This window comes from Bos grunniens, chromosome 19, assembly GCF_055505025.1.
Source record: "Bos grunniens cultivar Pamir isolate PY7600 chromosome 19, Bosgru_T2T1.0, whole genome shotgun sequence".
NCBI lineage: Eukaryota > Metazoa > Chordata > Mammalia > Artiodactyla > Bovidae > Bos > Bos grunniens.
In genome coordinates this window covers 43,149,186-43,171,742 of record NC_141183.1, presented here as the reverse complement: position 1 = coordinate 43,171,742, position 22,557 = coordinate 43,149,186, and the positions used below count along the sequence as shown (strand labels likewise).

Genomic DNA, 22,557 nt, shown 5'->3' with positions numbered 1-22,557 from the left:
GCAAAACAGGCAGGGCCCAGTGAGGGTGCCAGGCCCCTAGCCGCCAGAGGCAGCATCCTCTCACCTCCCCGTTTGAACTCACGGAGACATTTGGGGGCCCGGTCACTCCACTTGGGGCTGCTGGCTTGGCGGTCATGGCAGGTGAGGAGGGCACTACCCGTCAGCACAAAACCCTGGTCACAGATATACTGCACGGTGGCCCCCACGGGGAACTTAGGGCTCGATATGAGACGTCGGCTGTGTTCCACATCCCCAGGGTCGCGACAGGAAGTCACTGAGGGTAGAGAGTGACAAAGGGAAGTGGCCCAAGTAGAACTCAACAAAACCCAGTGCATACTGGCTTTGTTCCAGGCCTGCCAAAATCTTCACAGCACAGGGCTCCACCCCTATTTATCTGCCCCTACCATTGTGCTGGTGTTCTCTCTCCATTTGTCCCCTCCCCATTCATCAGAATCAACAAACACTGATGGGCCACATACCAGGAATGGAAAACTTGGAGTACTTGGTGGATTACTCTATGAGAAGGTATGATCCTACTTCACAGATGAGGCAACCGAGGCTATGACTATCAGCTAGTAACAGCTAGAGTCTGGATTAGAATCCGGGAGAGAGGCTTCTAGGTTGCAATGGGGAGAGCGTGGGGAACAGGTACACTTACCTCTCTGGCATGAGGGCAGGTCCTCACTCCAGGTGAGGTCCCACTGGCACATGAGGACACTGGAGCCTACCACCTGGTAGCCAGGGTAGCACTGGTAGGTGACGACGGTGCCATGCACCAGCTCAGGCTGCGACGGGCTCTTCCAGCCATTGGGGATTTCAGGTAGCTCCGGACAGGTGTCATTACGGGGCACCTCTGGGGGCAGCAAGATGCAGGCCCTCAGCAGCACCCAAGGAAGACTGTGCTAGCTTCCCTCCCCTCGAGGGCACTCCAGTTCCTGCCAATTCATCCACGCCTGGCCTGGCCTGGGCAGGCTCAGCGATCATGCCTTCCTGCTCAGGGATTCCTTCTTGCCTGTCTCCTAGATTCCAGGGTTGTCACCTAAGCTTTGGCCTTACTTCCCAAGTGCGTTGGCCAATTCCTTAGCCCTGAGAGAGGGGCCGGGTAGGGTCGGGAAAACTGTCACTTCAATGAAGGCCTTTCCTCAGTTCCCTGTCTACCCAATTCCGTTTAGCAGAGGCTTGCTTCCTCTCACTGGGCCCTCAGGGGAGATGGAGAATAAGATTAACTTCCCAAAGGTGATGCCTGGAATGTCCCAGCTTCCAGCTTCCCCCAATCAGATAAGAGTGCTCAGACTCCTCACCTCCCTGGCCTTTCTGACTTGCCTAGGCTGGGGGTCTGCACCTGGCGTCGCTTCTACCCGCCCCCCACCCCAGCAGGGCAGGGCAGGGGCAAGCTCACCAAAGAAGTGGATGACGAAGCCCTGCTGGTACCCGAGCACTGAGGCCCCGGGGTCAGACTGGAACTGAATGGTGACATCAGCCATGGAGGTAAAGAGCTTGAAGTGGCCACGGGGCCCAGAGTACTGGCCCAGGACCCGAGCTGTCAGGTCGTCCCCGTCATAGAAGGTTAGCACATCACCCGTGCCTATGCGCAGCCTGTGGAGGGGAACCGTCAGGCAGGGTGGGCCAGCTGAGAGAGGGCCCCAGATCCCGGGAGGTGGCTTGGCCGAGCCCAGTGGGCACTCACACTCGGATGTCCAACATGATGCGCTTGTCTTCCTCCACATGCACGCCCCAGATGCAGTCCTGCCCACGGCCATACGGCTCTGGCCAGTTGGGGGAGAGCACCACGCCAGCCGAGTCTGTGGTCTCTCCACTACACACGGCTGGAAGGCAGGGGAACCGCATCCCCTCTGTGTTCCACCCCCCTCCACCCCCAGCCAGTGCCATGTCCTGGGGCTGCCTCCTGTCCACAGGAGTGCCTGCCCACTGCTGGGACCCCCCACCTCCTCCTGGGTAGGGGAAGCTTCAATCACATGTGTCACCGGATCCCGTGGTCCCAGGCCCTGTGGCCGGCTCCCTCGTGCCCACCCTGCTCCCTGCCCCCAGAAGGCCTACCCCCTGATGCCTACTGACCTCGGCAGGCAGGCTCTGTCTCATTCCACTGAGGGTCGTGGGGGTCCACGCACTCAATGATGATGGAGCCCTGCTCCAGAGTGTAGCCGGGGTCGCAGCTGAACTCCACGGTGGTCCCCACAGGGTAAGAGGGTGCGCTGCTGCTGAAGTTGCCGTATTTGACAAAGGGCTCGTAGCAATGGCCTTGCTGGAAGGCTGCAAACCACAGGACCCAGCCCAGCTCAGCACGACCGCCACAAACACGGGCCAGTCGTCCTACTTCCCTCCCCAGGGCCTTTCTCTTCCTGACAACAGATGTGTGTCTGGGTTTGGAGCAGGGGGCGGAGCAGCCCAGAGCGTCTATCCTCAGGGGGCCATCACCATTGTATTCTCAGTGCTGAGTTTGTGCTTAGTACACAGAAGGCGCTCAATACATGTTTGGTTTTTTTTTTAATAAATTAATGAACACATGCACGCGTGAGTGGTGCTAGAATGTCTCCTGCGGCAGTTCTTCTTCTGTAAGGGTGGGGGCTATTTTTATTCTTCAAACTCTAGAGAACTGATTCTCTTGGACCAGAGGGCCTGGGTCCAGGCAGGGGTCTCCTGCAAAGATGGAGCAGAATCCTGGATTTCAGGGGATGAATAAGGAGAGAGGACCTGGGTGGCAGGTGAGCAAGGGGCGAGTTGGAAGTAGTGATGAGGGAATTGAGGCAGAGAGGGAGAGTGTGAGAAGAGACCCTGGGCTGGAGACCCCGACCCCTGGTTAGGCCCCAGAAGGCTCACCCTCGTAGCGCAGGGCCATGCCCGCAGCCACCCCACTGCTGTCAGTACTGAGCTCCACGAAGAAGTGTCGGCTGGAGCTGAGCAGGCCCTCAATGGGCAGGTACTCCACCTCGTAGGAATCATACACGGGCGGGGCCTCCACGTTGTCCCCATTACGGATGATGAGCCTGGGCCACGAGAGCGGCAGCTGCGTGGTTGGTCGCTGAGTTGGGTGGGGTGAGGCCCCAGGCTTGGGTACCATCCCTCCGGCAGGGTACTACCAGGCCAGGCACTCCGATCCCACCAGGACACCCCCTCACCTGTCGTCATCCTCAGCCAGGGAAACCTTCTCAAAGTGCAGGTGCAACCGCTGGCCCTCGGGAGCCTCAAGCAGCCAGTGGCAGGTGAGGTTGTTGCTGTAGTTGCCCGGGAAGCCGGGCGAGACGATGCGGCCGGTGGTGGCGTTGCGGATCACTCCACCGCAGGCAGCTGTGAGACGGGCCGCTGTGGGCTGGGCCCCGGCTGGATCCTAGACGGCCTAGCAAGCCTCCCCACCCATCCCAGCTCCATGCCTTCTGCACGGGGCAGCAGGGAGCTTGCCTTCACTGCTCTGGAGGTCAATCCTTTGCCCCTGTGACCCTGCAGCTTCAGGCAGCCAACCTCCTAACCTTTCACACCTCCAGGACCATTCATGTGCAACTCCCTTGACTAGGGAATCTGCGGCTGCCTAGCCACGTGGTCCTGGGTGAGTCACCTTTCCTCACTGCTGACTTCTCAAGGAGGCCCTCCCTGATTCCTCCTCCCAGGTGAACTTTATTCCCCTTCCCAGGGCTCCAACCTTCTTGAATATATTTGCTGCCTCTGTCTCAGACCAGCTTCCTAAACCAGTTATTTTTGGATATGTCCCTTAACTAAGCCCTCCAGGGCAGGGGCCAGGTCTTTTCAAACCAGACACAGAGTTGGTATTCAATGCTTTTTTGGATAAAATGAATGAATGACTATAAAAAAGAGAGTAGGACTAGCTCAGGGATGACAAACACCTGGTGGGCATGCCCTTCACCTCCAGACCTTGTGCCTGTAGCAAGCATTGTTAGCCAGGAGACAGTCTTGAGTCAGCATCACTACTGCTGTCAATTAGTCCTGACTGACAGGCTGACCCCTTTCCAGCACTGGTCCCTCTGGCCTGGGACGGCCCCCTCATCCTTAGCAGAGGCTCGGCAGCTCGCCCTTCCCCATCACCAAGGGCTGCTGAGTTACTTGGCCACAAGCCCCTGGCAGTTAAATGGGGCCAGAGAAGAAGTCGCAGGCAATAGGACTCTGGCTGGTCCCCGGTAGCACTTTCCTTTCCTGGACCTACAGCTCTGGACTCTGCCAGCTCTCAGAGACCAGGCTACCCTGGCCAAGATGCAGTGCCTTTGTCTCCAAGTGTTCAGACTGAAGAGTATTTTAACCTAATACAGCTCCCGGGGAAGGGGTGCTGGTGAGTTTCTTCTCTGCTTCTTTGCAGAGAGGGCAGACTCGCCTTTTTGCTTGGTCTTGGAACGGCACTGCCCTTGAAATCTGACTATGCCCCGTCCTCCACTTAAATTCCTCAGTGACTTCCTGTAACCCTCAAGATAAAGTCCAAGATCAAGAGGGGTTTCGAGCCCTTTATAAACCCGTCTCTCTTGGCTCGGCTGCAGTGCTTCCTAGCCACTGTCTTCTTCAGGCACGCCCTGCCGGTCCTCACTGTGGCGTGCCACTTCATGTCTCCGCATCTCTGCATGTCCTGTTCCAGGAATCCATTCCACTTCCCGGAGCTCTGACATGCCCGTCACCCTTCCCTGCCTTCTCCTTGGGAAGCTTGTTTGACCTCCTTCCTAATTTCTGAGCAGCTCTCCCTTACTCCCCCTGCTTGGATCTCCATGGTGCCCTGAGTTCGCCCCATCACAGCACCATCTGCCCTGAACTTCCTGAGTTGCTTTCCAGTCTTCCCATTGAACAGAGAGCTCCTTGAGGGCAGAGCCCATGTCTGGCTTATTCACACCCGCTTTGGCCTGATACCCAGCAAGAGTTTATAGGATGAAATAAGTATCAAAACCCCAAGCTGCCTTCCACCCTGCAAACAAAACACTCCATCTCCCTTCTGTCAACAAGCCCCTCTTCACTGGCAGCAATCTCAGACTCTCCGATCACCCAGGACCAGAACCTGGGAGTCTCCTACATCCCCCCTTTTCCTCGTTGGGGTCTCTGGAACCTCTTCCCACCTCTTCATTCCCAAAGTCATTGTCTAAATTAAACCCTCTTGCCTGGCTGGCTGCAAGCTTCCAGACACCGCCCGCCTGTCTCTCCTGAGGGACAGTTCTGAACCCCTCCCTCCCGGTCTCACAAAATGTCAACAGCTCTCCACCCAGTGTCTTGGCCTGACATTCAAGGCCCTCCCACCGCCCTCTCCCCATGTCTCAGGCCTCAGCCAAACCTGGCTGTTTTCTGTGTCCCTAAAACGCTCCCTCCCCTTGTCACCTCGGGTTCACTGCCCACACTGTTCCCTCCACTGAAACCTTCAAAGCCACTCCCCCCAGGAAGCCTCCTAGGCACCCAGCTAAGAGCGACTGCTTCCACCCACTCCAGGCCACTCTGTCTCTTCATCCATACTTTTAACTTCCTGCTCTGGAAGTTGGTGAGCCAGGGGCTGGCTTCCTCCCTCGTTTCCTAGAACTGCGGGCTCCTTGAGGGCACAGTCCCTGTTTAATTCCACTCGGTATACCTGTGGTGCCTCCATACAGTAAGTGCTCAAGAAGCGCAGGTTGTGTGAATGCTACTGAGGTGTGAGGCTATTTTCTGGCTTCCTTATGGAGAGCAAATGGAGGTGCCAGACCGCAACAGAGAGCAGGAATGAGCCCCCCACCTCACTTCCCTGTTAGGCACTGAGTCCCCGGGGGCCACTCACCGATGCAGACCGGCTCCTGAGAATCCCAGAAGGGCTGGGTGGCGTTGAGACAGGTAAGGAGCCTGGCACCCTTCAGCTGGTAGCCAGTGGCACAGCGGAAGCTGGCACTACCTCCAGGGTGGAGGCTGGTGACAGTCACAGCTCCATAAGCTGGACGTCGGGGAAAGTGGCAGCTCAGGAGGTAGGCTGCAGAGAGAGAATGGGTGACGTGTGTGTGTGTGTGGTGTGTGTGTGTGTGTGTGTGTGTGGAAGGGGCTGAGTCATAGCCAGGGCAAAAGAGGCCTGCCCTAGCCTGCCTCGAGGTGTAGAGGAAGCATCAGGAATCCCAGAAGAGACTCTGATCCCCTCCCCAGAAGGTGTCAGTGATACTTCCGGCAGCCTGGGCTGGAGCAAGCACAGAGCTGGAAGTTGGAGCCTTGGGTTCCAAGCTTTGACACTCCAGGCAAGTTATATCTCCTTTCTGTGTCCTGGTTTCCTCATTTGTTAAATGAGGTTCAAAATGTCAGTCCACCTTCAGGGTTATTGTGAGAATAAATGGGGAGTATTTTATTCAGCTTGGTATCCCTGGAACCAAGAAGTGTGTACTGAATGACTTAAAGATGTGCTGCTGCTGCTGCTGCTAAGTTGCTTCAGTCGTGTCCGACTCTATGCGACCCCACCAGGCTCCCCCGTCCCTCGAAAGAGTGAAAAGCCTACACTGATGTGAAGTATTGCTATTATTTTTTCTGCAAAGGACAAAGATGAATTACAGCAGGGAACACCAAAGTCAAACAGTAAAAACTTTCCCAGCATTCACTGAGGAATGCTAAAAACCTTGATGACAAGGGCTGTGGACTTTGAAAAACAGGAGGGGTCCGGGATGGGGAAGCAGGATGCAACTTCATGGAAGTTGTGGGAGGAACAAGTTGCCCTGGGAAACTTAACTTTTGAAATTGTCATACCAAATATGACCGAATGGTGGCAGCAAATCCTATTAAACAACCCAGCAAATCCCAATCCAGTGCCAAGCTGGGGCCTTAGCTAAAAGTGGGGACCAGGGCTGAGAGGTAGGGAAGAAGGTGAGGGGTCAAGGAGAAAGGCTGAGTGAAGAGTCTGGGCTATGGAGCCTGAAAACCCTGGGGTGCTGGGAGAGATGAGGACCGTCTAGACTGAGAAACCACTCCTGGGTCTTGGGGATGGAGGAGGCCCACCCTCACTTGATGGCACTGGGAGGATGGGAAGTGAGGTCCAGGCAGGAACTCGACTAGCCTGTGTGTCTTTGTATGAATATAAGAAAGGGCTGCTTCTGGGCAGACCACGGTCCAGACACAATGTCAATGCCAGTGCTTAGTCGCTCAGTCGTATCTGACTCTATGCAAAACCCCATGGACTGTAGCCCGCCAGGCTCCTTGCTCCATGGGATTCTCCAGGCAAGAATACTGGAGTGGGTTGCCATTTCCTACTCCAGGGGATCCTCCTGACCCAGGGATCTAGACCGCATCTCCTGTGTCTCCTGCATTGTAGGCAGATTCTTTACCTTTGAGTCATTACTAGTTTTGTGATTTTTACCTGGCCTGGCCTTAGTTACTACGTCTGTGAAAAGGGGAGATCATTCTTACTTATCCCTCTCTCACAGAGTTCTTAGAAGAATGGCCAGTGAGTGGTAGCTTATGATTGGCAGTCAGTTGTACGGGGGCAGTGCTCAGGAGGTGGGCTCTGAGGTCAGACTGCCTGGGTTTGAATACAGGATCCTCTCCTTGCTATGCCACATTGGGCAAGTTACCTGACTTCTCTGTGCCTCAATTTCCTTGTTTACCCACCCTGCATTCTGTTGTTACATGAGAAGATATTTGTGCAGTGTCTGAACCTTACATATTTGAACCTTCACTAATACTTCTGGGCAGGGAAAGTGAAAGTGTTAGTCGCTTAGTTGTCTGACTTTTTGCAACCCCATGGATCATAGCCTCTGTCCATGAGATTTTCCAGGGAAGAATATGGGAGTAAGTAGCCATTCCCTTCTCTAGGGGGTCTTCCTGACCCAGGGATAGAATCGGAGTCTCCCTCACTCCTGGCAGATTGTTTACTATCTGAGCCACCAGAGAAGCCCTGGCACAGAACAGCACCAGATGCTGTTATTGTTTGTAATTTTGATTAATAAAAGCACCTCACATCTGCATGGGAAAGGGAGCACCTTCCAGCTTCTAAAGTGCCTTCATGGGACTCCCATGGCGGTCCACCGGTTAAGGCTTTGCGCTTCCAATGCAGGGGACACAGGTTCGATCCATAGTTGGGGAACCAAGACCCCACATGCCGCGGAGCACAATGGAAAAAAAAAAATAGGTGAGGAAAAAACTAAGGTTCAGAGAGATGGAGGGACTTGGCCTGATCACACAGTCAGTAAGTGGTAGAGTGGGCATTTGAAGCTCCTGGCTCTGGAGCCCACTTGCTTTCTATCTCCCCTTTCCCACCTGCTTTCCCAGTTGAAGTAGAAACGTGGGCTCAAGAATCAGAGAAACCTGGGAGTAATAAGCAAGGCTGCCCTGGATGGTGGTGCAGGGTGGCCACTCACAGCGATCTGGGGAGGAACCTGAGCTTGGGGTGGGATGGGACACTCTACCCAGAATGGAGGGGGGATGACACCCAGGGCGGTCTAGGTCATGAGGCAGATGGCATACTCAGAACTTGTATTTCCATCTTCCCTGTAACTCTTGGAACGGAGACCCCCCTCCCCAGCTTCACAGATTAGGAAATGGGGCTGGTGTGAGGTGAGAGCAGGAGGCTGGGGGCAGACGATGAAGCCCCCAGACTCCATGGTGGATAAAGTGCTGCTTCCCAGGACGAGCTTCCTCATGTTGCCATGACGACTGTTCCCGGGGAGCCTGCATCACTGCAATCTGTTGAGCTATTTTCTCCCTGGCATCTGTTTCTGGGGCCAAGTCCGGTGCCAGGAATATTCAGGAGGGAGGAGGGGGATGCCTGGCAAGGCCCTCTGCTTCCTCACCCTGCCTGAGGCTGTGGGAGGGGAGCTGGAATTTGGTTCTGCAGATGAGACCCCTGCCTCGTGATCTCCAACATTCTCTTGGACAGCTCTGGTAGGGCTGTCGGTCCGGGGCCCCTCACCCCCTGTTCTGGCACCCTCTTTCTCCAGCCTGGGGAGACGCGCGTATGAGTGCACGTTCCTCCTGTTCCCATCTCTGGGATCAGGGCTAATTACAGCCTATAATTAGGGGAATTACACTCATTAAGGAAAGAGCTGATCATTGACAAAAACTGGGCCGAGGAGGGAGGGCTTCTGGGAACTGAGAAAGACACAGGACTGGGCCAGCTTTCCCAGCCCCTCCTTGGGGTCCGCACCCCTCACCAGGCCTCCACCTCGCTACATTTCAGCCACCTTTGTCTGGCCCAACAGAGAGAAGGTCCGAGGATTTGTGCAAAGGAATCTAGCTACCGAGAAGGTTACCGTGGCGTGAAATTATGCCTGCTGTAGGGAGGATTGATGAGCCGTTAGGGAGGCTGGCCGGGCTGCCGAGATGTCACCGCTGCCTCAAGGCAAGCTGGTCCCTTGTCTCTGACAAGCCCCTGGCCAGCCCCTGATGACCACGAGGCTCCCTATCGCCACACCAGACTGCTCCCCCAGTTTAGGTGGAGAGGCCAGGAAGGTGTGGGTACTTCTTAGGGGGAAGACCAAGCATCCCCATCTCCAGAGGAGTGGCGAAGTGGTTCCTGGTGATCAAGGCAATTGTTCTCATCAATTATGTCCCCATTGGCACTCCCCAGTCTGAACTGGTTACCTTGTCACAGCAGTGCAAGGGATCAAGGAGACTGTCTGGGGACGAAGGGGCCAGGAGGGATCCTGGTGGGAGAGGGACAGACAGAGCTGCTTTTCCTCCCTTTCCCATCTTGCCAGTTCTTTAATATAGTCTCCGGTTTTCTCATGAATGAGTGCTAAGCAGCTGTCCACCATGGCTTTGTGGACTCGGTGTTTTGGTCTCATTTTACAATGGAGGGAAAGAGATCAGAGGGTTAGAGAGGTCAAATGACTTGCACAAGGTTGATAGCCAGGGGGAAGGAGATTCAGACGCGGATCTGCCCTTCTCTTGAGTCTGTGATTTTCCTATTACGTCATGCCACTCTCCTATTTCCAGAGGTACTCTGAGCTGACTGGGACATGGGCCAGGTCCAGGGTGGGTGAGACAGTTCAGGAAGGCGAGGGTCGTAGGTAAGGACCTCTAGATGGTCAGCTGTCAAGCCCCTTTGACCTTGACCCCCTTGCATTTGGGAAGCCGGCTTCTGTTGTTAACTGCCTGTTAAGTGTCTGCCTGCTGCGGAGATTCCGAATTCCTTGAGGGCAAGGACTACGCTGGATCTTAATACTCCCAGTCTCCAGCACAGGCCTGGCAAGGAGCAGATGCCTAGGAAAAGTTTACTGAATGAACAAATGAGGGGTGATGGACACACCTGGGGCTACCTGATTCCGTGTCAGTCCCCCTTCGGGACGAGTTCTCTGGTGGGTGGTAGGTGGAGGAGGGAATGTCCTGGAGGTGTCAGATGGGCCATACTCACCCCAGTGTATGTTACTAGCCTCTCTGTGTTCCCCCCAAGGCTGTAACAGCACCAGAGACCCCCAGTAGGGCAGCCAGTCTGGACTGGTGCTGCCCTCAGCTCCCCAGGCCTACCTTGGTAGTGGAAATGGAAGGTGCCAGGCCCAGCAGGGGGTGGGAGGCTCTGGAACCTCAGGGCTGCCTGGTGGGTGGGGCTGCGGATGACTTGGCCCCTCAGCAGGAAAGACTGGTTGGCCAGGGGCAGTGGGTCAGGCCCCCCGAGGCCCTCCACGGTCACGGTCTCCCCCTCTCGGAGGCTGATGTTCTGGACCTGCCCATGGGATAGACAGAGCAAAGCAGAAGGGTCAGGCTTCTTTTTACTGATTGAGCCCTGCTGCCCTCAGGCTCCCGCAGGCCCCGAGGCATGGCCAGTCCTCGGTGCCCCCTGGGCATTGGAGCCCCCAGCCTGGAGCTAGGCTCTTCAGTGCAGGAAGAGCTCATTTTACCTCCCCAGTAACCCTGTGGAATGGGACCTGAAGTTCAGAGATAGTAAGTATATTATTCAAGGTCGCAGAGAGATTATAGGGCTTCTGAGGTAGTGCGATGGTAAAGAATCTGCCTGCCAATGCAGGAGACACAGGGGACACAGGTTTGATCCCTGGATTGGGAACCTCCTGGAGAAGGGAATGGCAACCCACTCCCGTATTCTTGCCTGGAGAATTCCATGGACAGAGGAGCCTGACAGGCCACAGTCCATGGGATTGCAAAGAGTCAGACACAGCTGAGCACACACATGCACGCACCCAGAGATTAGTAGAAGTGGGATTTGTAAACACATCTGGAGAAGGGAAAGGCTACCCACTCCAATATTCTGGCCTGGAGAATTCCATGGACTGTATAGCCCTCAGGGTCTCAAAGAGTCGGACACGACTGAACGACTTTCATGTCACTTCACTTCTGTTTTCCAAAACTTTTCAACTACACCATATGCTTCCTGTCCCTTCCTTGCTTGAGGCTCAGTTTTCTCATCTGTAAAGTGGGGATGTAGTGGGTGGGTTGAACTAGGTGGTGTCCAGGGGCCTGGCCAGCAAGGTGGGGTCTTAAACATCAGACCCATGAGCCCAGTTTCCCCTGAAAATCCCCTGCTGGATCCCTCACAGGCATCTCTCACCCAGTCTGCCTCAAACTGAGCCACCTTCTTCTCTTTCCTCAACTAGCAGCTCTCCTGGCCCCTAGCTCAGGGAATGACCTCACTATCCATCTGTAAGCCCAAGTTAGAAACTAGCATATTGCCTCCTGCCTCATATTCCACATCCAGTCAGTCATTCCATCCTGTCAACTGGCCCCCAGCTCTGTTCACTGCCCCCTCCCCACAGTCCTCACTGTTACTGCTCACCTGGACCAATGCAGCAGGCTCCTGCCAGCCTTTCTGCCTGCAGGGCTTACCCCACTCTTCCCTCTACATCAATATTATCTGAACTGCAGCCAGTGAATCGCCCTGATCTGTGGCTGCTCATGGTGCTTTCTTATTTAAATCCTCTGTGACTTTCCAGTGAGCCCACAAAGACCATAGTATCTAGCCCGAGCTCTTTGCTGTGGCCCTGGGGTCCCTGCCCCACTTGGCCCCTGCTGACTGCTCAGCCTGGTCTTACACCACACCCCTCCCTTCTGATCATTTCCTGTCTGTCACAGGCCCCTCTGCCATCGCTCCAATCCTTAGTCCTTCAATCCCTGGAGCATCCTTCTGGGCTCCATGCCTTCATTCAGTCAAACAAGGATTGGACAGCAACAGAGTCTGCCCAGAGGAGAAATGGTAGTGATAGGATTAGAATAGGATAGTTAAACAGGTAGCTATCGAAGTCCCAGGAGGAGACTATGGATAGAGAAGGGAAACCTAGAAAACTTTGGGACACCAGTATAAGTTAATGATCACTCAAGAAAGCTATTGGAACATTGTGAAATGAAGCAGGCTTGCTTAACCATAAAGCCATAAATAAAAGCATGAGACATGCCCCAGGCCATTAGATAAAGAGGAAAAAAAAAAACAACAACAACCTTCTACTGTTTTGAATAAGTGTTAGTAAGTAAGTGTTAGTTGCTCAGTCGTGCCTGACTCTTTGCAACCCCATGGACTGCCGCCCACCAGGCTCCTGTGTCCATGAGATTTTCCAAGCAAGAATACTGGAGTGGGTTGCCATTTCTTTCTCCAGGGGATCTTCCCTGACCCAGGGATCGAACCCTGGTCTCCTGCATTGCAGGCAGATTCTTAACCAACTGAGCTACTTGCTATGATAATCCAAAGAATTGATGCTTTCGAACTATGGTGCTGGAGAAGACTCTTGAGAGTGTCTTGGAGAGCAAGGAGATCAAACCAGTCAATCCTAAGGGAAATAAACACTGAATATTCACTGGAAGGACCGATGCTGAAGCTGAAGCTCCAACAATTTGTCCACCAAGAGCTGACTCATTGGAAAAGACCTGGATGCTGGGAAAGATTGACAGCAGGAGGAGAAGGGGGCGACAGAAGATGAGATGATTGGATGGCATCATCGACTCAATGGACATGAGTTTGAGCAAACTCTGGGAGGGAGTGAAGGACAGGGAACCCTGGTGTGCTGCAGTTCATGGGGTCGAAAATAGTCAGACACCACTGAGTGACTGAGCAACAACAATGATAATCCTAGTTTGACCTCATAGGATCAAACACTCTCCTGCCCGATATGAAGGAGCAACTAGTGATGTAAGCCTGACATCTTCTCAAAGAAGGCAGTCTTTCTCCCTCCCTCACTTTCCTTTGACTATAAAAGTGTAGCCTACTTAATCCTCGGGGCAGAGTTCCCTCACCTGCCCACTTGCTTCTCTTACAATAAATCCTATATTAATAAACCTACTTCTTGCCTATCACTTTGACTCTCGCTGAATTCCTCCTGCAGTGATTCACAAAGAACCTGCTCTTCATTAAGTTCTGAAACCAGGCATGTGACCTCAGTTGGAAGATCATGGGTTTTAGACGGGTTTGAGTCCCGGCACTGAGATGGGATTGAGTCCCAGTCTTAGGTGAGTGGCTTCTGTCCAGGTGAGTGTGTGGCCTGGTAGAGAAGCATTGGGTCAGGAGCCCAGAGGTCTGGGACCTAATTCTAGCCATGTGATCTTGGACAAATATGCCGACTATTTGAGCTTTAGTTTCTTCATCTATAAAACGGCCTAGTGTGAATCTTTGCTACTCAAAATTCGGTCCCTGGGCCAGCAACGTCAGCACCACCCAGGAGCTGACTCTCAGACCCTGTCTGCTGCTGCTGCTGCTGCTGCTGCTAAGTCGCTTCAGTCATATCCGACTCTGTGTGACCCCATAGATGGCAGCCCACTAGGCTCCTCTGTCCCTGGGATTCTCCAGGCAAGAATACTGGAGTGGATTGCCATTTCCTTCTCCAATGCATGAAAGTGAAAAGTGAAAGTGAAGTCACTCAGTTGTGCCTGACTCTTAGTGGCCCCATGGACTGGAGCCCACCAGGCTCCTCCGTCCATGGGATTTTCCAGGCAAGAGTACTGGAGTGGGGTGCCATTGCCTTCTCCGCAGACGCCGTCTAAGATCTACTAAATCATCTGTTGCATTTTAACAAGGGGGCTTCTCAGGTGGTGCTAGTGGTAAAGAATCCGCCTGCCGATGCAGGAGACGCAGGAGACGTAGGTTTGATCTCTGGGTTGGGAAGATCCCCTGGAATAGGAAATAGCAACCCATTCCAGTATTCTTGCTGGAAAATTCCACGGACAGAGGAGTCTGGTGGGCTACAGTCCATGGGGTTGTAAAGAGTCAGACACGACAGCACATGCACACACACTTTTTAACAAGATTTCCCCTGTGACTCCAAAGCACTGATCAACATAGTTTCCAAAGTGAAAGTGTAAGTGTTAGTTGCTCAGTCATGTCCGACTCTTTGTAACCCCATGGACTGTAGCCCCTCAGGCTCATCTGTCCATGGAATTCTCCAGGCAAGAGAGGCAACAGGTTGCCATTCCCTTCTCCAGGTGATCTTCCTGATGCAGGGATCGAACTCAGTCTCCCACATTGCAGGCAGACCTTTCCAAGGTCCCTAGTATGTTGCTTTGAGGCAGGACTTCCATGGATTATCCACTTGGGCTAGTTAAGTAGCATCCAGTGAGTCACCAAATCCCTCCTAATCTTATCTCCCAAATATTTCAGATGACTCCCTCTCTCCATCCTTTTGTCTCTATCTTGGCTCTGATTACCCCCACCAGGACCCCACCCCTCCATTGTTTCCCATCTGACCTTCACCCTGTCCATTCCCAACTCTTCTCCTGGGCCCTGGCTGTCCCTTATTGGATCATGTCTCTCTTCTACCCAAAGCTATTGGTGATTTCAGATTGTCCACAAGACAAGGTCCAAACTTCCCAGCTCACTGTTGATTTCGGCAGCTATGCCAGCCTCTTATCTTCACTGTGGCCACAGGCCATGCTTACTCCCCTCCTCTGGGTATTTGCATGCCCAGGATCCTGCCCAGGAAATGCCTGCCCTTCTTCCTCTCCTGCTGAAGCTGCTCATTCTTTCAGGTCTCAGGGCCACCATCCTCTGCCTCTGAAGTCAGTTCCTTTACTTCAGGCCCTCCCCACCTGTCCTCTATCTATTAAAGCCCAAAGGTAGCATTTTGGGTCACAATGTCCTCTTTACTGGGGCTTCCCAGGTGGAGCTAGTGGTAAAGATCCCACCTGCCAATGCAGACACATTAGAGTCATGGGTTCAATCCCTGGGTCGGGAAGATCCCCTGGAAGAGGGCATGGCAATCCACTTCATTATTCTTGCCTGGAGAATCCCATGGGCAGAGGAGCCTGGAGGGCTACAGTCCATAGGGTTGCACAGAGTCAGACACGACTGAAGCGACTTAGCACGCACACGTCCTCTTCACTGGCCAGTTGCAATAAAGATGTATGGAAAGGGTGAATGGGCTGGTCACTGGACATATATCACTTGCCAGAGGCTGCTGAGAACAGCGAGGTCCGAGGACAGAGCTGTGCTAGGCTCTGAGCCCCTCAGACTGTGGGTGCTGAGAGCAGAGGTGCCCTGCATACCCCCCTGCCTGGGAGCAAAGACCTGGGGGATCTTATGGGATGAGGAGAAGGCCCGAGGCAGAGATTCTGGGCTGGAAGTGCTGCTCCTCCAAGAGCAGCTCAGGGCACATTTGGGTGGAGGCTGCTGGACCATCTGCCAGGGACAGTCCTCAGGGAATTCCTGCAGCAGGCGGAGGCTGGAGGAGGTCCCCTCAAACTTGGAGATTCTGTGATTCTCGAGTTGGGCAAACAAGACTCACACACGTGGAATCTGTAATTATCGAGAGATGCCAGGCAGCATATAATTCTGCCTTAAGTGGGACTGAACGCATGCAGCAGGAATCCTCTAGGGGAGAGTGGAGGGGTTGTAGGCTGCGGGGGGAGAGAGGCTGGAGCAGGTGGGTCTGAGAGTGCTTCAGGGGGCGGGGCGGTACTAGGAAGAGGAGGAGGAAGGGATGACATCACCGCAGGGAAATTGCTAAGGAAGCAAAGGCAGAGAAATACACATGAATTTAGCATTTTTCCTAGTTCCCCTAAACACCCTTTTGACCCCAGCTTCCAGTTCCCGACCCTGCTGTTTAGCCAGCAACAGCGGCAGCAATACCAATACTTACCATTCACAGAGCACCTACCATGCGTGAAACCTTGGACTATTTACAGATATTATTTCATCCTCACCACAATTCTATCAGGAAGGTAGGTGGTAAAATCCCCTTAAGTAAACAGAAGCTGGGAGAGGCTAAGGAGCTTTGGAAAGGTCGAACAGGTGTTAAGTAACAGAGCCTTCCTTGCTGGAGGCCAAGGCAGCTCCCTCCCTCCCAGCCTCACGGGGGTGTCACCTGCAGACAGATTTCTAGACATCTTTATTCCCAGGCCCCAGGTCTGCCGGTTTAGCAGGGACGTGGTTTTTGGCCAGGCTGGGATTTTTTTAAAGGTGTTGAGCCGTCTTCCCCCTCAGAAGCCTGTAGTTTAGTTGATAAGTGGAGTCCGACTCTTTTGTAAACCCGTGGACTGTAGCCCGCCAGGCTCCTCTGTCCATGGGATTCTCCAGGCAAGAATTCTGGAGTGGGTTGCCATTTCCTTCCCCAGGGGATCTTCCTGATCCAGGGATCGAACCTGTATCTCCTGCATTGGCAGGCGGATTCTTTACCACTGAGCCACCTGGGAAGCTCTCAGAAGCCTGTAAAGCTGGGGAAACTGGGAGCTGAGACTTCTGTTCCTCTCTGATCTGGGGAAGGCATGCTCCCCTCAAAGCTGGCCTGGTTGTAGGGTTGCCATGAGAGCATGGGATGGAGTAGGCCTGATTACTCAGAGCTCTTATCCAGAAGGCACCCTGTTCTCCCAGTGGCTGTCTAGGCAGCGCTGGCCCCTTGGGTTTCAAGCACCCACTTGCAGGCCTGCCACCGTGGCTGGATGTAATTTGTCACTTGTTTGAGGGCCAGGCCTGACAGGGGCCAGACAGGGCTGGGTGTTAGACAAGGTGGGTGATGAAGTCTTGATGTAATTTGCAGGCGTATGAAGAGCTCAGGAGATAGATTGAAATGTCAGCTCTGCTCATGAGGGCTGTCTTCCCACACCCCTAGCCAGTGACAAGAGGGGAGCTGAGGACCAGGCCAGGGAAGACAGAGGCAGGAGGAGGCGAGGACAATTCCCACAGGACCCTGGGTTGTCTAACCCTGCCCGGCTTCCCACAGACCAGTGGTCAGTTCAAGGAAGGAAATAGGGCTGCTTTGACGGGGCTGACTCTGTCCTGACTCCTTCCTGGATGGGAGATGGGGAGGATTTAGGTTGCCCTCTGCCAACCCCAGATTGTCAGCCTTGCCTGGCCTCTCTGTCCCCATGGAAGCTGCCAGTCGGTCTCCAGAACACACTCTAATGGTATGACTCACAGGCAGGATGGTGCCACAAGGCTTTGCACACTATCACCTAAGTATAAGCCTGCAGAGGCAGGCCACGAGCTCACGGATGACTCATGTGCAAGCCCCTCCCCCAGCACTTGAGGCCCACCCCCAGAGGCTGACCACAGCCCTTGCTCCACTGCACTCTCCTGGTCACCAACAGCCATGTGTGTACTCTGACATAAGCCCACTGCATGCATGTGCGTATGTGCGTGCTAAATCACTTCAGTCGTGTCTCACTGTTCGCAACTCTATGGACTGTAGCTCGCCAAGCTCCTCTCTATGGGGATTCTCCAGACAAGAATACTGGAGTGGGTTGCCATGCCCTCCTCCAGGGGATCTTCCTGACTCAGGGATTGAATTCGCATCTCTTCTGTCTCTTGCATTGGCAGGTGGGTTCTTTACCACTAGCGCCACCCACTGTGTGCACACTACTCCCTAAAATACATGAGCTGGCACACGCATGTCCACACATATGCGTTCCCTCGTGTCCACGTGCTCCCTCACTCCAACAGTAGTAGAATCACAGTTCTTCCTATGAGATCCTTTACAGTTTTCAAAGCTCTTTCACACCCATTATCTTCTCAGATCTCACAGAACCTCAATAAAGGAGGCAGGGAGGTTGTGGTTACCTCCACTCTATAGAGAGGAATCCTGTGATCAGAGAAGTTGAGAGGTCCTCTGAGTCACACAGTGAATCCGAGGCAAAGCCAGGACTCCAGGCCAGGACTCCTGCTTCCCGGGCCAGTGCTGTGCCTTCATGCATATGTATCCCAGGCCTCTGCTCCCAGACTGGGAGAGTTCCAGTGGGGGTCCTAAAGGAACAGGCAGGGCTAGGCTGAGGAAAGGGGTGGCAGATGCAGCTTTTCACTTGTCCCCAGCTGAACTCCCTCTTGGAACAGGCCAATCTTCTGGGCCAGGGGAAGAACAGGGGCTCTTGAATCTTGGGATCAAATCCCAGCTCCGTCACTGACTAGTTGATAGGTCCTTGGGCAAGTCACATGAACTCTCTGAGTCCCAGTTTCATCTGTGAGTTGGGATTGTAAGGATTATGTTAGATCCCACCTATACGGGCTCAGCACAGAGTGGGCAGAGCATCTGCAGTCTCCTTCCCCTTTTTTGGAGTGACCCGGACCCCATCCAGGCTGTGGGCCACCTCACCTCAGCTGTGCCAGGGCTCTGCCTGAGAGGCATGGTACCTGAGAACCACCCTCTCCCTGGCCCAGGTTCTGAAAGTGAAAGTCGCTCAATCGTGTCTGACTCCTTGAGACCCCAAGGACTGTAGCCTGCCAGGCTCCTCCTTCCATGGAATTCTCCAGGCAAGAATACTGGAATGGATGGCTATTTCCTTCTCCAGGGGATCTTCCTGATTCAAGGATTGAACAGGGTCTCCTGCATTGCAGGAGGACTCTACTGTCTGAGCCACCAAGGAAGCCAGCTGCTAGGAAGCAGGAAACAGGGTCAAGGGCCTGAGGTGCCACCGCCCAGTCTGACCTGTGAGGGAGTTTCTCAGCCAGAAAAGGAGCCATACTCAGAGGGACTGGCGTGGAGGACACTTTTACATCATCTGGTTCAACTTCCTTTCGCAGAAGGGGACAGAGGCCTAGAGAAGGCCAGGGGCTTAGCCCCATGACTGAGAGATGGGCTGCAAAGGCAGGACTGGAAGTCCGGTCCTATAGCTTCTATGCCCTTGTCTTAACTGATGCTTGTCTGCAAACCCTGATGGCATAGGGTCTGCTTTAGGGATGGGGAGAAGGGCCTAGATCCGTGGGGCTAGACCTGCTGCTCCCTTGTGACCCCCCTGCCCCCACATAGGCCTTCCTGGAGCCAAGAAAGAAGAGGTTGCTGAGGAATTTCACCGCACTGCCCCACCATGTACGCCTGCATCAGGCCTGGTCCTCGCCTGGGAGGATAGGGGGTTCTGCTTATCAAATTGGCAGCTGGCCTGGCCTGGGAGAGCAGTGTTCCAAAGGGGCCACTCGGGGCACCAGGGCAGGGATGGTGGGCAGCTGTGCCCAGGCTCCAGATGGTACAGACAGCCATCAAGCCAAGATGGGGCTGGCAGTGGGAAGGCTCTTGGAATGCCAAGCACAGTGAGAGACATGAGCCAGGCCCAGAAATGCCTGGAGCCCTCAGGGGAGACTGGCTGCCTGGAGAGGAAATGGGACCCTCATGGGCTACAGAGCTCAAGCCCACCCATCTGAAGGGGCTTCTCTGGATCTGTCTAAAAAGAGCCTAGCCCCATGCCAAACTCCTGGTCGAAACAGACAAGCTTCTTCCTGCCTGGCCTTCTTCCTGCAGGCAGCTCAGATCCTCACTTTCGGAGGGCACAAGGAGCATCCTAAGAGGAGGTGGTCCAAGCCATGGGGAGCTGGGCCATTAGAGATTCTAGAACTCTGAGACTGTTCCTCACAAAAAGGGGATTGAAAGGGTCTTGCCTAGGGCCCCAGTCTTTAGCCAGGACTCTGGGCACATGGCAGGGGCTCAGCATGGTGCCAGGCTGACCAGTGCAGGGCTGTGATTTATGGGTCTTTAAGATGTTCCTCTCCTCCCATGGCTCCTCCCATCCCCCTTGCCAGGATTCCATCCCTTTCACCTAGTGTGAGCCATCTCTGTGGACTCATGGAGGGGTAGGCAGGGGTTTACCCACGATAGGGAGAAGCCACAAGCCTAAAGGAGCAGTGGGCAGCCTCCTAGGCGTGCCAACAGTCTCACTCATCTTGCCGCCAATGCCCAGCATGGCTTGGCCCAACATCCAGCTCTGAGCAGGACAGCATTTTATGCTGACCTAGCCTCTGGCAGGAGTGCCATCGAGAAGCCCTGAAGCCCACCTTCTGCTCCTCTGCAATAAAGTCACCTGTCCAAAACTGCCAGGCCAGGCTTCAAGGGCCAGTCTGCCTTACTTGTCCTTCCAAGCCCAGTCTTGGCTGCCGGCCTCTCATCCTTCAGCCTTCAAAGTAGGTATCGTCACCTCCCAGAAGCCTTCCCTGACCAACCCCCCTACTCTGACTGCTGGCTGAAGAAGTGTGCCCCATCCTAGAACTCCTACGGTCCTCCGTGCTCCCCACTCCCATCCCCAACAGTACCCTGCATTTTATGGTCATTGGTGGTGGTGGTGAGTTTTTTTTGATGGTGGTCATCATTTTTTATTTCTGTCTCCCCCACTAATTGTGAATATCTGTGTCCCCAGCGCCCAGCACAGAGCCTGGCATGTAGTAATTGCTCGATCTGTATTTGTGGAACAAATTCATTCGTCAAAAAGCATTAGTTAATGATTAACGGAGTGACCTTGGGCAATTCCCTTTCCATGATGGCCTCTGTTTTTCACACACCCACTGGGTATGGTCTGCAGTGTCAGTAATTCTTCAGGTCCCAGGTGGTCTGTGTGGCGCTCCCAGGAGGCCTGGATAGGAGCCGAAGTGGCCGGAACTGGCCGTGGAAGAACCTTAAATCCTGCTTCAGCGCTGGCTGATTCTGTGTCCCTCCCCACCTGGCCCTCCCTGCTATGGCCTCAGACTCTGTCTCAGGCCATCAAGTTGACAGGGTCCCCAAGGACTCTGCCCAGTGGTGGGGGAGTAGAGGGCGCAGCCAGCATCTGTCTGCTACATGTCTTAACAGCCATCCAGGGCTGTGGCAGGTCTTCCTCTCAAGGTTGCCTGGTAACAGCTTTTGCATCTGATGAAAAAAAAAATGTGGCAGAACCAGACAACAGACACGGGGCTTCCTAGGGCTTATGTGAGGGGGTGGGTATCCAGGGTGGGGCAGATGCCTGGGCCAGGGCCAGGGCAGGCAGAGCCTGCAGCATCTCACCTCACTGTGGAGAGTACCAGGATGTGGCCCAGCCTGGCCTAGTGGGCATCAGTGGGGGTGGTAGGCTTGGGGGGCAGGCAAAGCCAGCCCAGGCCTGTAGGGGGGCAGCCAGCCTGGCATCTGCCCCCCCCACCGCCTGCCCCACACCTGCAGCTGGCACCTTTCACCCGGTGAGCCACAGCCGGTGCCACCACTCATTAGGTGATGATGTTACATTAATTACCTTAATTAAGCGGCACTGAGAGCTAATGGCTTGGGGGTGGGGGGTGGTGGTGACTGTTCCTAATTACCCTCCCAGTCAGACAGGAGTGAGGGGCACAGGGCTTGGCAGAACAGGAGCAAACAGTTACAGAAAGAAGGGGAGGGGCCCACCAGGGGTGGGAGAAGGTGCCCCCTCCTCAGGGTCTGGCTCAGAGACCTGGACCTGCCATCCCCAGAGGGGAGGGTGCTGTCCCAGGACAGATGAGCTGGCTCTCAGCCCAGATCCAGGGCTCTGGGATGCGTAGGGGACAGGCCAGGAAGGGGAGACAGGCAGTGCTGCCCTGCTCCCCGCCCGGACTCTTCTCTGCCCCTTCCCTGGCTCCTCCATCACCTGCCTGATTCCCTCTACTGGGCTGAATGCCTCTCCTCTCTACCTCCATTCAGTCTCCAGAGTCACATCAAATGTCACCTCATTCCTTCCCTCCTCCATTCATTGGTCCATTTCATTCAATCAGACCATGGAGAAGCCAGTCTGGGCCCTGAATTTCAAGGCACCCCTCAAGGAACTCACAGTCTAGCTGGGGAGATGCACAGCTATAAACATACCCATTGGAGACAGAGCAATGAGCTATGATGGGAGATACCCCCAGCTCTGGGGATCAGGAAAGAATTCCCAGAAAAAGTGAGGCCAGATTAGAGTCCTAAGGGAAGGTATAGCAGGATGACTCTTCTGGGCAAAGGGACCAGCAGGTGCAATAGGAGCTTGTGAGGAAAGTGCGCTTGGTCTGTTCCATTAGCTGTAAGCTGTTTAATGCAAAGTAAGAGTAGAGAACAAGGGAGGAAACGCTAGAGATGGGCCCAGAGGGACTGGCCTTGATTCAGAGGCCCTTGGGGGAGACGTGGGAGGTAGGATGGATTTCACTTGAGAAAAATGACTGCAGTGTGGGTGGAGGATGGTAGGAGGGGGCAAGCATGAGTGGAGTGACCAGTGAGGCAGCCACTATATCATCAGGGGAGGGATGACAGAGGCTGGACCACGTGGTGGTTGGGATAAGAGGGAGCAGTAGGCAGATCTGAGTTTGGGAGAGTGTCATGGTGACAGAACTCGGGGATGAGTTGGTGGACTCAGGGAACAGGGAGAGGGAAGGGCCAAGGTTGCACAGTTCCAGGGATGCTGTCTACAATGTACCGTGGGGGTGCTGCTCTAGGTTTCTGATTGGTTGGGGCCAGTCTCTAAGGATAGATGTAGAGTGTCAAGCAGGTTTAGAGCAACAAAAAGGAAGAATTGGGTTTGGAGCCTGTGCAGCAGCCATGAGGA

At 54.3% G+C, this 22,557-nt stretch overlaps 1 protein-coding gene across 5 annotated transcripts in view; it reads right to left on the bottom strand.

The window, feature by feature from the left end:
* SEZ6 (seizure related 6 homolog) overlaps window positions 1–22,557 on the bottom strand; it is a 48,300-nt gene that overhangs the window by 2,325 nt on the left and 23,418 nt on the right. For 3 of the 5 annotated variants that reach the window (XM_086360008.1, XM_086360009.1, XM_086360007.1), the window contains exons 4-12: window positions 10,402–10,597; window positions 5,747–5,932; window positions 3,138–3,306; window positions 2,839–3,005; window positions 2,077–2,271; window positions 1,688–1,826; window positions 1,400–1,596; window positions 659–853; window positions 83–274 (exon numbers count right to left, since the gene is read on the bottom strand). In XM_086360008.1, the coding sequence (XP_086216134.1) occupies window positions 83–274; window positions 659–853; window positions 1,400–1,596; window positions 1,688–1,826; window positions 2,077–2,271; window positions 2,839–3,005; window positions 3,138–3,306; window positions 5,747–5,932; window positions 10,402–10,597 (1,636 nt within the window). Of the gene's footprint in view, window positions 1–82; window positions 275–658; window positions 854–1,399; window positions 1,597–1,687; window positions 1,827–2,076; window positions 2,272–2,838; window positions 3,041–3,137; window positions 3,307–5,746; window positions 5,933–10,401; window positions 10,598–22,557 lie in introns of those variants that run through there. The other 2 variants (XM_086360010.1, XM_086360011.1) reach the window with 2 other exon arrangements.